This window comes from Boleophthalmus pectinirostris, unplaced genomic scaffold (genome assembly GCF_026225935.1).
Source record: "Boleophthalmus pectinirostris isolate CB_2022bp ecotype Guang Dong unplaced genomic scaffold, ASM2622593v1 HiC_scaffold_22, whole genome shotgun sequence".
NCBI lineage: Eukaryota > Metazoa > Chordata > Actinopteri > Gobiiformes > Gobiidae > Boleophthalmus > Boleophthalmus pectinirostris.
The window spans coordinates 25,290,491-25,302,571 of NW_026571190.1; the positions used below are offsets into that span (position 1 = coordinate 25,290,491).

The window sequence follows — 12,081 nt, forward strand, 5'->3', positions numbered from 1 at the left end:
ATGATAGAAAGGTTTAATACTATACTGCAAAACATTCCAGGCAAAGCAATATTTAAAAAAATAATAATAATCTCCAAAGAGAAAAGCATTTGGCGGACCTTCCTCTAGGAAAGTTACACAATGCATCTTTAAACCACAAAAACAAATCTACAATACTGTTAAAAAAGATTAATACTAACTCTCCAAGATATATTGTTCCAGATTTCATAAACTGAACAATAAGTCAAAGTAGTAATTATCATGACAGGTCTAGCATTTACAAAGAAATAAAATAATGTGAAGTTTCAGGTTTGTGTTTTGTGTTTTTTCCGCAGAACATTGGGAGGGAGTCGAAGCCGTGTGGAGTTCAGACTTTCCCACCTGCACATTCAAACAGGTGTGCCCTACAGGACACGTGGAGTGGTTTCAAGACTCCACAAAGATCGCAGACCAGTTCATCGTAAACAATTATACAGACGATGATGGGATGGTCAAAATCTACAGTTACCTGAAGACTCACGAGCAAAACAAACTGTACAATTGTTCACTGAAGAGCGCGAGGTCTGGCCAGTACTTGACCAGTGCTTTAATCCACTCTCCGTCATACCTGAGGGCCAGAGCTGCACCGCATGGGCCATGGTGGACTTTTGTGGGGCTCTCAGTTATATTTATTATTGAGAAACTCTGAACCACTGAATGTATTTTGTATTGTCCATTTTGTATTCTTTTTTATTATTTTTTTCTTCTTGGTACTTTTTTTTCTACAAAAGGTACATGTGTATGATTTTACTGTAATGCCACAGAACAAACATTCAGCAAAACGTTTTTGATTGAATGGCGCCCTCTGGAGTACTTTTTGAGCCTACACAGCATGTATCAGAGTCTTTTTTTTATTATTTTAGCCACAAAAAAAATAACAATTGATCTCAAATCAGATTTTCTTTTCTGTACAGTTTGTTTACAGTGAATTATCTCAGTATGATTTATTTGAAAGACTAGATTTTTATTTTTATTTTTTTACTTTAATAGCATTGTGATTATAATGGTGAGTAAAAATATGCATTTACACAATTAATGTCTCCATAAATTAAAGGGTAAAATGTTTTCAAGGTTTATTTTTTGTGTTTATTCAAAAGTATGTGAATGCTGTTTTTATTTCTGGACCCTGGACCTGTCGCTTAAATAAAGACTGATAGAGACTTGTGAGCAAGCAATACATTCTTTTCTTACACAAAGAGTCTTCCAAAAGAGTTACAAGACCTACAAAGTTTCTCCTACAAAGAAACCAAATTGACTAAAGTAAATTCAGATAAACTGGCTATAACCAAGGCCACATAAAATACAAGACACAAATTAAAGACACTGCTACTGGATCTTCTTTCTCCAGAGAAAGAAGAGGAATGGTGTAAACTGTTCATACTGTGAATATTGTCAATGTTGTTTAAATATTGATCTGTAGGTGTAATGTGAATATCTTGTATTTGTGTAAAACTCTTAATGGTTTGTGACACAAATGTGAGAGGAATTTCACTGAACATCCAACTCATCCCCCACTCAACTTTAGCCAAGACTTCACCTCACTGGTTTAGCCCTCCCCACACAAACTTAAATGGGTGGGCACAAAAGAATACAGACTTATCATTGAGGAGATCCCAGTTCGTCAGCAGAAGCAGTTCAACACCTGTTTAAGGAGAAAGAGAAACAGGGAAACACAGAGCAGCTCCTAATCTTCTCTACTAGACAAAAATATTCCAAAGAGACAACACCTGAGAAGTTAAAACTTAAAGTTCTTTCTTACCCAATCCTCAATCTCTAGACCCCTGCCCACACTCATTTGCATATTTCATATCTAAATACTGTCTGTTTAACTTAATAATAAATATTCATAAACCATATTTTGCTTTGGTGAATTGTGATGTTATTTCCAGATACGAGTCACTGATATGGACAAGAATTTACAAACCTTCAGAACAATTGTTTAATTAATTAATTATTAATTAATAAACTTAGATAATTGATTATATTGGATTGATAATATTTCTCGCCATTTGTTGACTGGTGCCCCAAAACCCTACTTCAAGTCAAAGCTAAACTCTTGCAAAGGTCACGTGAGTGCTGCTTTAACTTTGAACTTTTCAATTCCAATCTTTAATATCTATTAGCCTCTTTAAAACCAACAACACAACAATTTTTCAGTCACTCTCACATTACCTAAACTTTACAATAAACGCTCATATTAACCACAGCCTCTTGAAAATGGTTGTTTAAATCCATTCTGTCCTTTTTTCTTGACAGTTTTTAGCTGTGTATGCATTGTGTCACCATGGTAACTGATTAACATCCCACCACTGAGATACACCTAAAATCCCCCGAGCGTGATGTGACTGCAAAGTATCAATCGTTAAACCTGCAAACATTTAATTTTACTTTAAATCCCAACGTGATTTATCTGGATCTTAATCACCGGTAATTGCAGTTTCAATTTTTCTCCACAAGATGTCGCCAGACCTCCGTGAAAAGAACACTTCATTGCTGAAATGACCCAGGCCTAAGGTTCCCAGGGGCTGAATGATTCTGAGAAGCAGTGGAGTGTATGATTGCAGTTTTATGTCCTTATCAATTAAATGTAGTTTAATGATTATGATGGGTAATAAATCTAAACTCACCGTCTTTATCACGAGCTGCTGTTATTTTTAGAGTTCTATTTACATCTGAAACATAACTTACGGGAAGTGGTTTATTTTTGCAGGTCACCACAGAATTCAGGCATTTATTTCCATGTTACATCACCTCTCAATATTCCAACTGTGCACTGCATCTGGAGAGAGTGCACAGCAAGGGGCCTTGGGTCATGTTTTCATGGTGAAGGAGTGTGATCCCATGCAGGAGGCTGTTATCTCTGCTCCGGGGAGAAGGAGGTGACAGCTTGTTGGTGAATGGTCAGCTAAGCGTTCATGGTTTGGTTATATCACTGACACGGGGAAGTGATCAGAAAGACACAAGATAAGAAGAAGCCACAGACAAACAGTGTGACAGAGCCGACCTGGAGCAGACAGGAGAGAGATAATGGCCACATAATGTCAACACAGGCCTTATATGTGGCACTGATGACCTGTTACCTAATGTTAACTGTAAATGGGAGCAGCACTGTCAGTAATGAGGAATCACTCTCAGTGAGTATTTGAGTGTAGGTCATGCCCAACACATCTGAAATTGGCACATTTAATTGCATTCAATACTTTAAACCACCTTTACTATCAGCACAAATACGTAGGAAGTCAATAGGATCCTGGCTCAAATCTGGGTGCTCTTTTTACTTTGTGACTTATTAAATTACAGAATATTATCAGATTTAACATGTATCAAGTGTTTACATTGTTTATGCTGTTTTTATCCACTGCAACCTCTCTGTTCAAAGTGGTCATTAACAGTTTGAGCTGTGTTGCGGGACATTTTTTTAAGGTGGAGAATATCCCAGTTACCAGTTGGTAACTGGGATATTGATAACTTGGTTCTTGTTAACATGATGGTTGCTTAGTAACATACTTCTATATTTGCAGGCTGTGTCCAACCAGGAAGTAAAAATATAAACTTCACCAGAATTACAGAAAAGAAAAGACTATAGGCAAGATTTTTAGTAACATCTTAAATGTAATGTTGTTATGTTTAAAAGACAGTGACTTCTTCGATATAGTGTAGATAGATGCCAGTAGCCCACTGATCCAAAAAAGAGGAATTATCATTGACTTCACAGATTTTCAAACAAAATATCGGAAATAGTACAAATTCAGTTGATCACTACATATTGTAAATTCTAGGTCATTGCAGAGGTGGGTCAACACTTCTCTTCTGTGTATTTATTTTGTGTAAACATCGTGGACATTTTAATTTAACCGCTCCTTCAAACACAGCCCCTCGGCCAATAAACACAACTAAAACATCAGCGCTGTTTAATCATGATTTGTCACTTAAAAGAGAAGGCATTAGCATAACTTCAGAAATGTCCAAATACTGGTCATGGACTTGTTAACTAGGCCTATTTATAAGGCAAAGCATGTGGTGGACCCTTCTCCTGAAAAGTTACAAGTTACATATGTACAATTGGCATAAAATGTAAAAATGGAAATCAATCCTGTAAATCTATACAATAAGTAGGCCTACAAAAACCATATATATGTAGATGCCATTTGAATATGTATATTTTGTGTTGCATGGCTGGGTTGGGTTATTTCACAGCAATCTAAGCATGATAACTGAGCAAATCATGAATGGAAAATGAGTCTGTAACTGTACGTGATCTTTCAAGCTCCATGCTAAAAATAACACAAAATCTAAAATGACACTCACTATGATCCTGTCCACATGTTCATAGTCTCTCTGCTGTATATGAATGAATAAATCCCTGGACACACAATGACATTTTGCATGGATATATAGAGCATACTGAAAGGAGACAGGTGTGTTTGTTTTGTGGAGTCTTGACATCTCCAGGGCTTGTATCTGTCGCCATTGGAGACCATTCACAGGTTCATAGCATTAGCTTTTGTCATTTTTGTGAAAGAAAGAGCTCATAGTGACATTGCCTTGCATATACAGACAAAGCATGTTCACTCACATCTGCTGATCTGGTCCTTTTTACAATAACGGTATCAGCAAGCAGGTGTTTTGCCTCATCAAACTGTAGATAACTATATATTTATTTTTTAATCCTCAACTGTAATTTACCTGAAATACAGAAAAAATCACTGGAACTTTGAGGCCAATTTTAGAAAAAAGACAAAAATGACCTGCAGGACACAGTAACAGTAACACACCAACTATCAAACCATAAACAGAACAGTAAATTGGCTGCACGTGCTGCACCATGTGAGCCTAATCAATCGCAATATTGGCCAGTGTATTAGTTGAGTGGCCGTCAACAAGAACAAGATGAAGTGGTGAAGATTCCAAATTATCATAAAGCAGGGGTCACATGTGCATAAAACATATTTACACTGCCTCTCTGCACTCTTGGAGCGAGCCTGTAATCAGTCACTAAATCAATGTGGGACACTAATGGATGGATGTTGTACTACTGTAAATTTTGCTGCACCACATGTGAGCTACAAAAACTGAACAGATAGGCCAAGGCACACACAGAGGGAAAGGGTTTCACCTACGGCACTGGTTTCCAACATTTTTTCCTTTTTTTCTTTTTCTTCTATAATCCCCAGCCTCCCTCAGTTCTAAAGAAAACCTTTCCCTAATCCCAAAATAAAGTATTATATGGTTTGTGTATTTTTCATTATGCATTAGTGAATCGACTGTTAAATGTGGGGCTATGTGACACCGCATCACTCTTCACTGTCCAGGCCAGGTGGATGTCTTGACTGTCAGCAAAAAAAATTTTTCTCATAAACTGATTTCTTGTCAAAGAAAAAAACATTTTATTTGGCAAGTTTCTACTCAGTCAATAATGATGAGGTCCAAGATTTGTGGATTTTCAGATATTTCTCTAAAAACAGCGCATCTTGTTTAGACTTTTATTGTCAGCTGCCTTCCATCTGAAACTGCAACATTAATGTTTTGAACACAAAGTATTGATTGTGTGATTTGCAGTTCTCTTCTGACTGAAAAAAATGCAACAATATCGAACAGTTCTGAGAATAACACATAACTTTGACACTGATGTTGACTGTTGCATAATCTCTACTGTATGTGGTACTGCTTGGAGGAACTACATCAATACTTCAACAAGTGAGTGAGATGGAAACATCTAAAGCTGAACTTAAATCAATCCATTTTGAACTAAAAACAGATTAATATTACAGCATTTCTCATCGCGTATGTGCGTCTTTGATTTAAACTTCTTTTTACACATGAAAAGTCCAGATAAAATAAAATGTGAAATATCACAGATTTTCATTGATGGCAGCCATTACACTGTTGTGTAATTGTTATGGAACACGGTCTGAGTAAGGCAAGGCAAGTTTATTTGTATAGCACAATTCGTACACAAAGTAATTCAAAGTGCTTTACAGAATAAGAAATACATTAAAATCATAATAAAAACAAATCAAAACATAAATAATCATGAAGATTAAAATTTTAAAAAAGAGAGACATAAATTGGAGAGAAGAGTGCGGAATGAAAACCTTTCAGTTATATGCACAGTTAAACAGAAATGTTTTGAGCCTGGATTTAAACAGCGTCACAGAAGAGGCCTGTCTCACATGTTCAGGAAGACTGTTCCAGGTTTTAGCTGCATGAACCTGAAACGCTGACTCCCCTTGTTTAGTCCTGACTCTGGGCACCAGCAGGAGGCCGGTCCCTGAGGTCCTCAGAGTGCGAGATGGTTCATATGACACTAACATGTCACAGATGTACTTTGGTGCTCGGCCATGGAGAGACTTGTACACAAGCAGAGCTGCTTTAAAGTCTATTCTCTGAGGCACAGGAGCCAGTGCAGAGACCTGAGCACAGGACTTATGTGCTCGTACTTCCTAGTTCGAGTAAGGACCCGAGCTGCAGCATTCTGGATGTTCTGCAGTTGTCTCACAGCTCGTTTGGAGAGACCAGTGAGCAGACCATTACAGTAGTCTAATCTACTGGAGACAAACGCATGGATAAGTTTCTCCAAGTCTGATTTAGACAGTAAACCTTTGATTTTCGCTATGTTTTTTAGATGGTAAAAGGCTGCAGATGTTATTGATTTGATGTGGCTGTTAAAGTTCAAGTCTGAGTCCATTATTACCCCTAGATTTCTTGCCTGATTTGAAGGTTTTAGAGAGAGAGACTGGAGGTGACTGCTGACACTGTCCCTTTGTTTCTGTGGACCAAACACTATGACTTCAGTCTTGTCAGAGTTTAGCTGGAGAAAGTTGTTTTGCATCCACACACTGATCTGTTGGATGCAGTGACCAAGTGAGTCCACTGGTCCATAGTCTCCTGCTGCCAGAGAGACGTAGTAAGTGTAAGTAAGACGGAGTAAGTGAAAGCTGTTTTATAAGCGCTCGTGTTTCCTGTCTACATACACGTAGACCAATGTTTTACTGCACATTCCAGTTTTGGTGTAAATGCAACTGAGGAAGCCCTCTTTGAAGAGGGAAGGAGGTGGATTATTCATCAAAAGGGAGGTGGAGATGACAGTCCAGTCTGAAAGCTTTTTACACAATGTACCCATCAATCAGTAAAGCCTAATTTGATGAATGATTGATGAATCTTTCCAAGCTCACAGTCATCAGCAATTCTATTTACTTAAAGATAAAGATCAAAAGGTGACATGATTTTATAGAAAGCCCAAAAGTGAATAGGTTGAACATAGGGTCAGGGTGAATCCAGTGTCATAGCACTGATGCATAACGTCCCTTTTGGTCTGAATGCTAATAACAGACTGACCATAACCTGCAATGTTATTATTATTATTACAGACTGACTATAATCTGTTATAATATTGGTGTAATTTTCAGGCAATTTATCTATGTTTTTATCATAACAATGGGGACTATAGATTTTTTGGTCTACAGTATTTCTTCCATCACTGTAATGAAATCCTCTGACAAGATTATAAAATTTTGGTTTACGTTGTCCAATATTGCACATAGGTTACTGTATTTCTCATATGCGTGGACACACAGAAGTGCAATCATAAATATGTGTTGTCTGAATGTTTCACTGGAACATCATTTGTGGGTGGACCAGGACTTTAGATGGTAGCATCCTGGAACAATTTATCAGCACTGAGTCACAATGACACCCAGTAGAGGCAGAAAATGAGAAGAATCATCGGCCTTTTTTAACATGTTTAGTGATATGTTTACTCTTGTTTTGTTTCACAGGAGCTATAATTGAAACTTCAACTTCAACAGTATTACTCACCAGGTCTGAGAGGGCTTCAGCAGAAAAAACTGGCCACAGCTGGTACTTGTCCTGACTAACCACATGGTGACTGGATCAAGCAGCTGTGTATTGTGATATTTTTTTTTTTTAGTTACAGGTGGTTTTATAGCTCAAAAATATCGAGAAAAACAGGCATTCTAACTGTGAGTGGGGTCGCCTCTCCACAGATCTGACCTGTGACTTGGTCTGGTTTGGTCTCCATGAAGAGAGAAAGGTTTAACACCATACTGTGAAACATTGCAGACAAAGCAATAACATCTCTACACAGAAAAGCATTTGACGGACTGTCCACCAGAAAAGTTACACAATGTCTGGTCAATGGGACACAGTCGAGGTGCTTTTTTTTTTTAACTCAAACAAAAGCTGCCTGGAGGACTCCAATGTCAGAATTACAGGTTACTCAGAGGTTCAAAGGCTGTGCACATCTAAAATGCCTTTTCGATTACAAGACCCCAGAGGATTTCTCTCTGTACAGCTCTGACATTTGGGTTTGATTGATGTTGAAGGACATGCAGAGTGAGCAAAACAATAGCTTCAAGCAGCATAATGTATGAAATGCTACACAAAACAAAATTCAATCAGACGAAACTGACAAAGCACTAAAGACAATTGAAATGCCATTGATTTTTGGTCCATCTCCTAAATTAAAAACAGCACTGCAACTACATATGCACTCACTCACTGACACATGCATGTATAGTATAATCAATAACTAAAACATGCCCCACTGTCCAGAGAGATGCAGCTCTGAGGGGGTTTCGTGACCGTTCCTACTACCTGGCCGTGAGAGTAAAGGCTGTTCAAATTGTACTGCTATATATGTAAATATATTTAGAACTTGTCATGATAATAAAGTTTAAAGTATGATAGACAGCTGAAGTAAACATAGACAATAAGCTATAGCATTGATACTAATTTATGCTCTGATGCAATAACAGAGCAGATTTATACCACAAACACTATTTTAAATGTACAGGATTGTAATTGCAATAAATACATAAATAGCCAATGAAACACTTAAGCACTATAATGAGTCATAGAAGTTATGTATTCAACCTTTTATGGCTGAAATCTTATTATTATTTAAAAAAAAAAAAAATCCCAGTAGTGCAAAGAAAAAGTCTCCACGATAAATAATGAGTTGACTAATTAGCCTTCTGACCACTTGTTATACCCCACGCAATGTCCAATTTACTACAAATACAAACAATACATTTAATGTAATGTTAATCATAGTAAGCATCTAAGATAATTATAAAACATGTTTATTCCCCACACTAATGAAGTTTAATTAGTTTAAGATGATACAGACACATGATAAAATTACCAAAATTCATTATAGCCCCTTTAAAGACACTGTGAGGTGCCCATGGTGACTGCAACAATCTTCAAAAGATAAAATAATGGTAAGTATAACATAAATATAGCGATGTCCACACAGAATAGTCATCCTTTAAATGTAATGATAAAGTAATGACATAGACTTTGCTTACACTTGATTTCATCATACAGCACAGAGAGTTTGTGGCAGAACAGTTTCCATCACAGCTCCCTGAGAGACAGGCTCACCGAGGGCATTTAGTGGAACATGTCTGTAAGTATGACCTTCAGAAGGAGTGCATGGAGAAGGGCTGTGTCAATCACTCAGTCTATCTGTGATTATTCATATATAATTAAAATGCACTTAGTGGCTTCGCTGAGTGACTGACCTTGCATGTACTATTGTTCCACTACTCAATGTGCACAGTACACTGCCCCAGCTCCTCAACAGTCACGAGATGCTTTTTCCTCAAAGTTGGAAAAGGGCCTGATTAACAATCAGTAAACATTCAACATAAGTTATCAGCATGAAGCAGTTGAAGGGCACAAGTGACTCCAGAGTGCACCTGCTCCACACTAAACTATAATCATGTTTACAGTGAACCATTACAAAAGCACTCACACACACTCACTAGACGCATGCACAGTGCACTGGGTTACTTTAACGGGCGTCTAAGCCCCATGTTTAATGAGTCACAGCAGGTGCTGTGTGCGTGTTCAGAAGAGATTCACCAACACAAAGTTTATTTCAGGACCATATGTTCATAATGATTATAAAACTGATCCATATGTTCATGTACTAGAGATGGTTTGTAGAGCTGACTGATATAAATTCTGAACTAAAGACCCCTGACTACAAGTGAAATCCTTGTACATAGCAAATACCCACTTTACCACAAATACAAATATTCAGCTCTTGTGCTGATTAAATGTGACACAAAGAACACAAAACTCAATGTTTTTGGCAGATTTTAAATAATTAGTTACATAATTTTAATGAATTCTGCTAAATTGCTAAGACTGAGCGACCTGAGCGGTCTGAAATCCACTAATCCAGAGGTTATATAATGAGAGACAGAAACGTGTGTGTTTGAATCAGAAGGAATGGCTTCAGAAATGGCATGGAAACCAAGGGGTGTTCAGCAGGACTCATTATCTGCTCTGTAAGGACACAGGACACAGGACACAGGACACAGAGTGGGGGTGGGGGGCGGGGGGCTGAGCTTGGGGGGGGGAGAGAAGAAGACTGGAGATGAATGAAGATGAGGATTAAAGAACCAGGGGAAGCTTGATCAATATGTCTTGAACTTTTATGGATCAAATGTGTCAGGTAGAGTCTAATGGAGCTCTGCAGGTAGAGAACATAATGCACATTCAAAGAGGAGCTCATATTTGTGCAGACCCCTGTATGTTCTTACATAAAGGACACCCGGTGAGAGGGACCTACACACTCAGAGGAGACTGCATTTGGATTATTGATTACGAAGTCCACAGTAGAGACCCACAATACTAGGCTGCATCTTATACACCCATGAATATTGAATGGTGACATTTCCATGTGTTTATTTGCAGCCTGGAACATTCTGTATGTAATAAACCTGGATGTGGATTTCATGACACGCGTTTATTTTGTGTCATTTACTGTGTTTCCTTTGTTCAGATTAATTAGGCTGTTTTGAAGCATATCTAATATGATTTGTGTGAAAATTGGCCACCTATAGATATACATTCCAGTGTGCTGATTATTTCTTGTACTGACACTTTGTAGTGACATCCAGTTACCAATGCATATATTAGCAAACACTGTCAAAAGGTTTAAGTTTTAAGATTGTCTGAAAAAATTCTAAATGGATTTATACATTTTCAGTCCATGATCTATTATGAGGGTTCATGGTCACATTTAGGTGATTGAGTTTCAACAAAAACGGTGAAAGAGACTAACTGAAAAACTGCTGGTTAGTCCTATTTAGTTTGTGACTGTAATGTTATTTGAGAGGAGCTTGTTTAACAGCACAAATCTGCTAACCTGATGTAGTTCCAGATAAATCAGTTCTTTCTGGTCAGATTATGTTAAAATAAAGGTCAGATTAAAGTCTAATTTGAGCTGTATCGATATAGACAATCAAAGAATCTGCTTTGCTGCACAGAGAAAAGACCAGCTAGACATTAAATTCCTGAATGCCTTTGAAAATAATAATTTCTCATTCTGTGTGAGAGGCTGTGCCCATTTAATGAAGGCATTAGTGAAGTAGCGAATGTTTCACTGTACTACAACTATGACCTCAATATCCCCCAAAGAACCCCGTTTCTCCTGCACACACCAAGAAGGAGGCAATTCCAGAAAGAAACAGGTCTGGTCATTTATCTTACAGAGAATAAGAGGTTTCCATTTGTGTGAACTGCCACATGCACTTAATTGCATTTTCCAAACCCATAACACAACAGTAATGCTTTTGAGGTGCACTATAGCGATGATGTGAAAGGGGATACTTTGGATTGGGCAAAGACCTGTATTTTTAACATCTAATTCCAAGAGCCATGGCAGATAATCTACTTGAATCACCCAGAAACATGGATGCAATTCTAGACGGCTATTGATCAATGAGCTTCAAATTCGGTCTTTAAATAGGGTCTGTGTTCCACTTTTCTATCATCACAGATAACACTTCCACTAAACACCTCTGTCCTGAATACACACACACCCCCACACACCCCCACACCCACACACACACACACACACACACACACCACCCACACACACACACACACACACACACACACACACACACACACACACACACACACACACACACACACACACACACACATACATTTCTTCTGGGAAAGATGGTGGAGCATCTTGCCTACAAAAACAGCACCAGATAGAGCCACTGCTGCACCACT

The 12,081-nt window shown here is 37.9% G+C and overlaps 2 protein-coding genes across 3 annotated transcripts in view; one reads left to right on the forward strand and one right to left on the reverse strand.

Annotated features, from left to right (window-relative positions):
- The window catches only part of LOC129410249 (uncharacterized), a 100,324-nt gene extending 99,142 nt beyond the window's left edge, over positions 1–1,182 (forward strand). The window contains exon 6 of the mRNA XM_055157741.1: positions 315–1,182. Within this exon, the coding sequence (XP_055013716.1) occupies positions 315–667 (353 nt within the window). The 3' untranslated portion in view covers positions 668–1,182. The remainder of the gene's footprint in view (positions 1–314) is intronic.
- Positions 1–12,081, reverse strand: part of LOC110172671 (bMERB domain-containing protein 1-like) — a 122,839-nt gene that overhangs the window by 67,738 nt on the left and 43,020 nt on the right. The window lies entirely within an intron of this gene.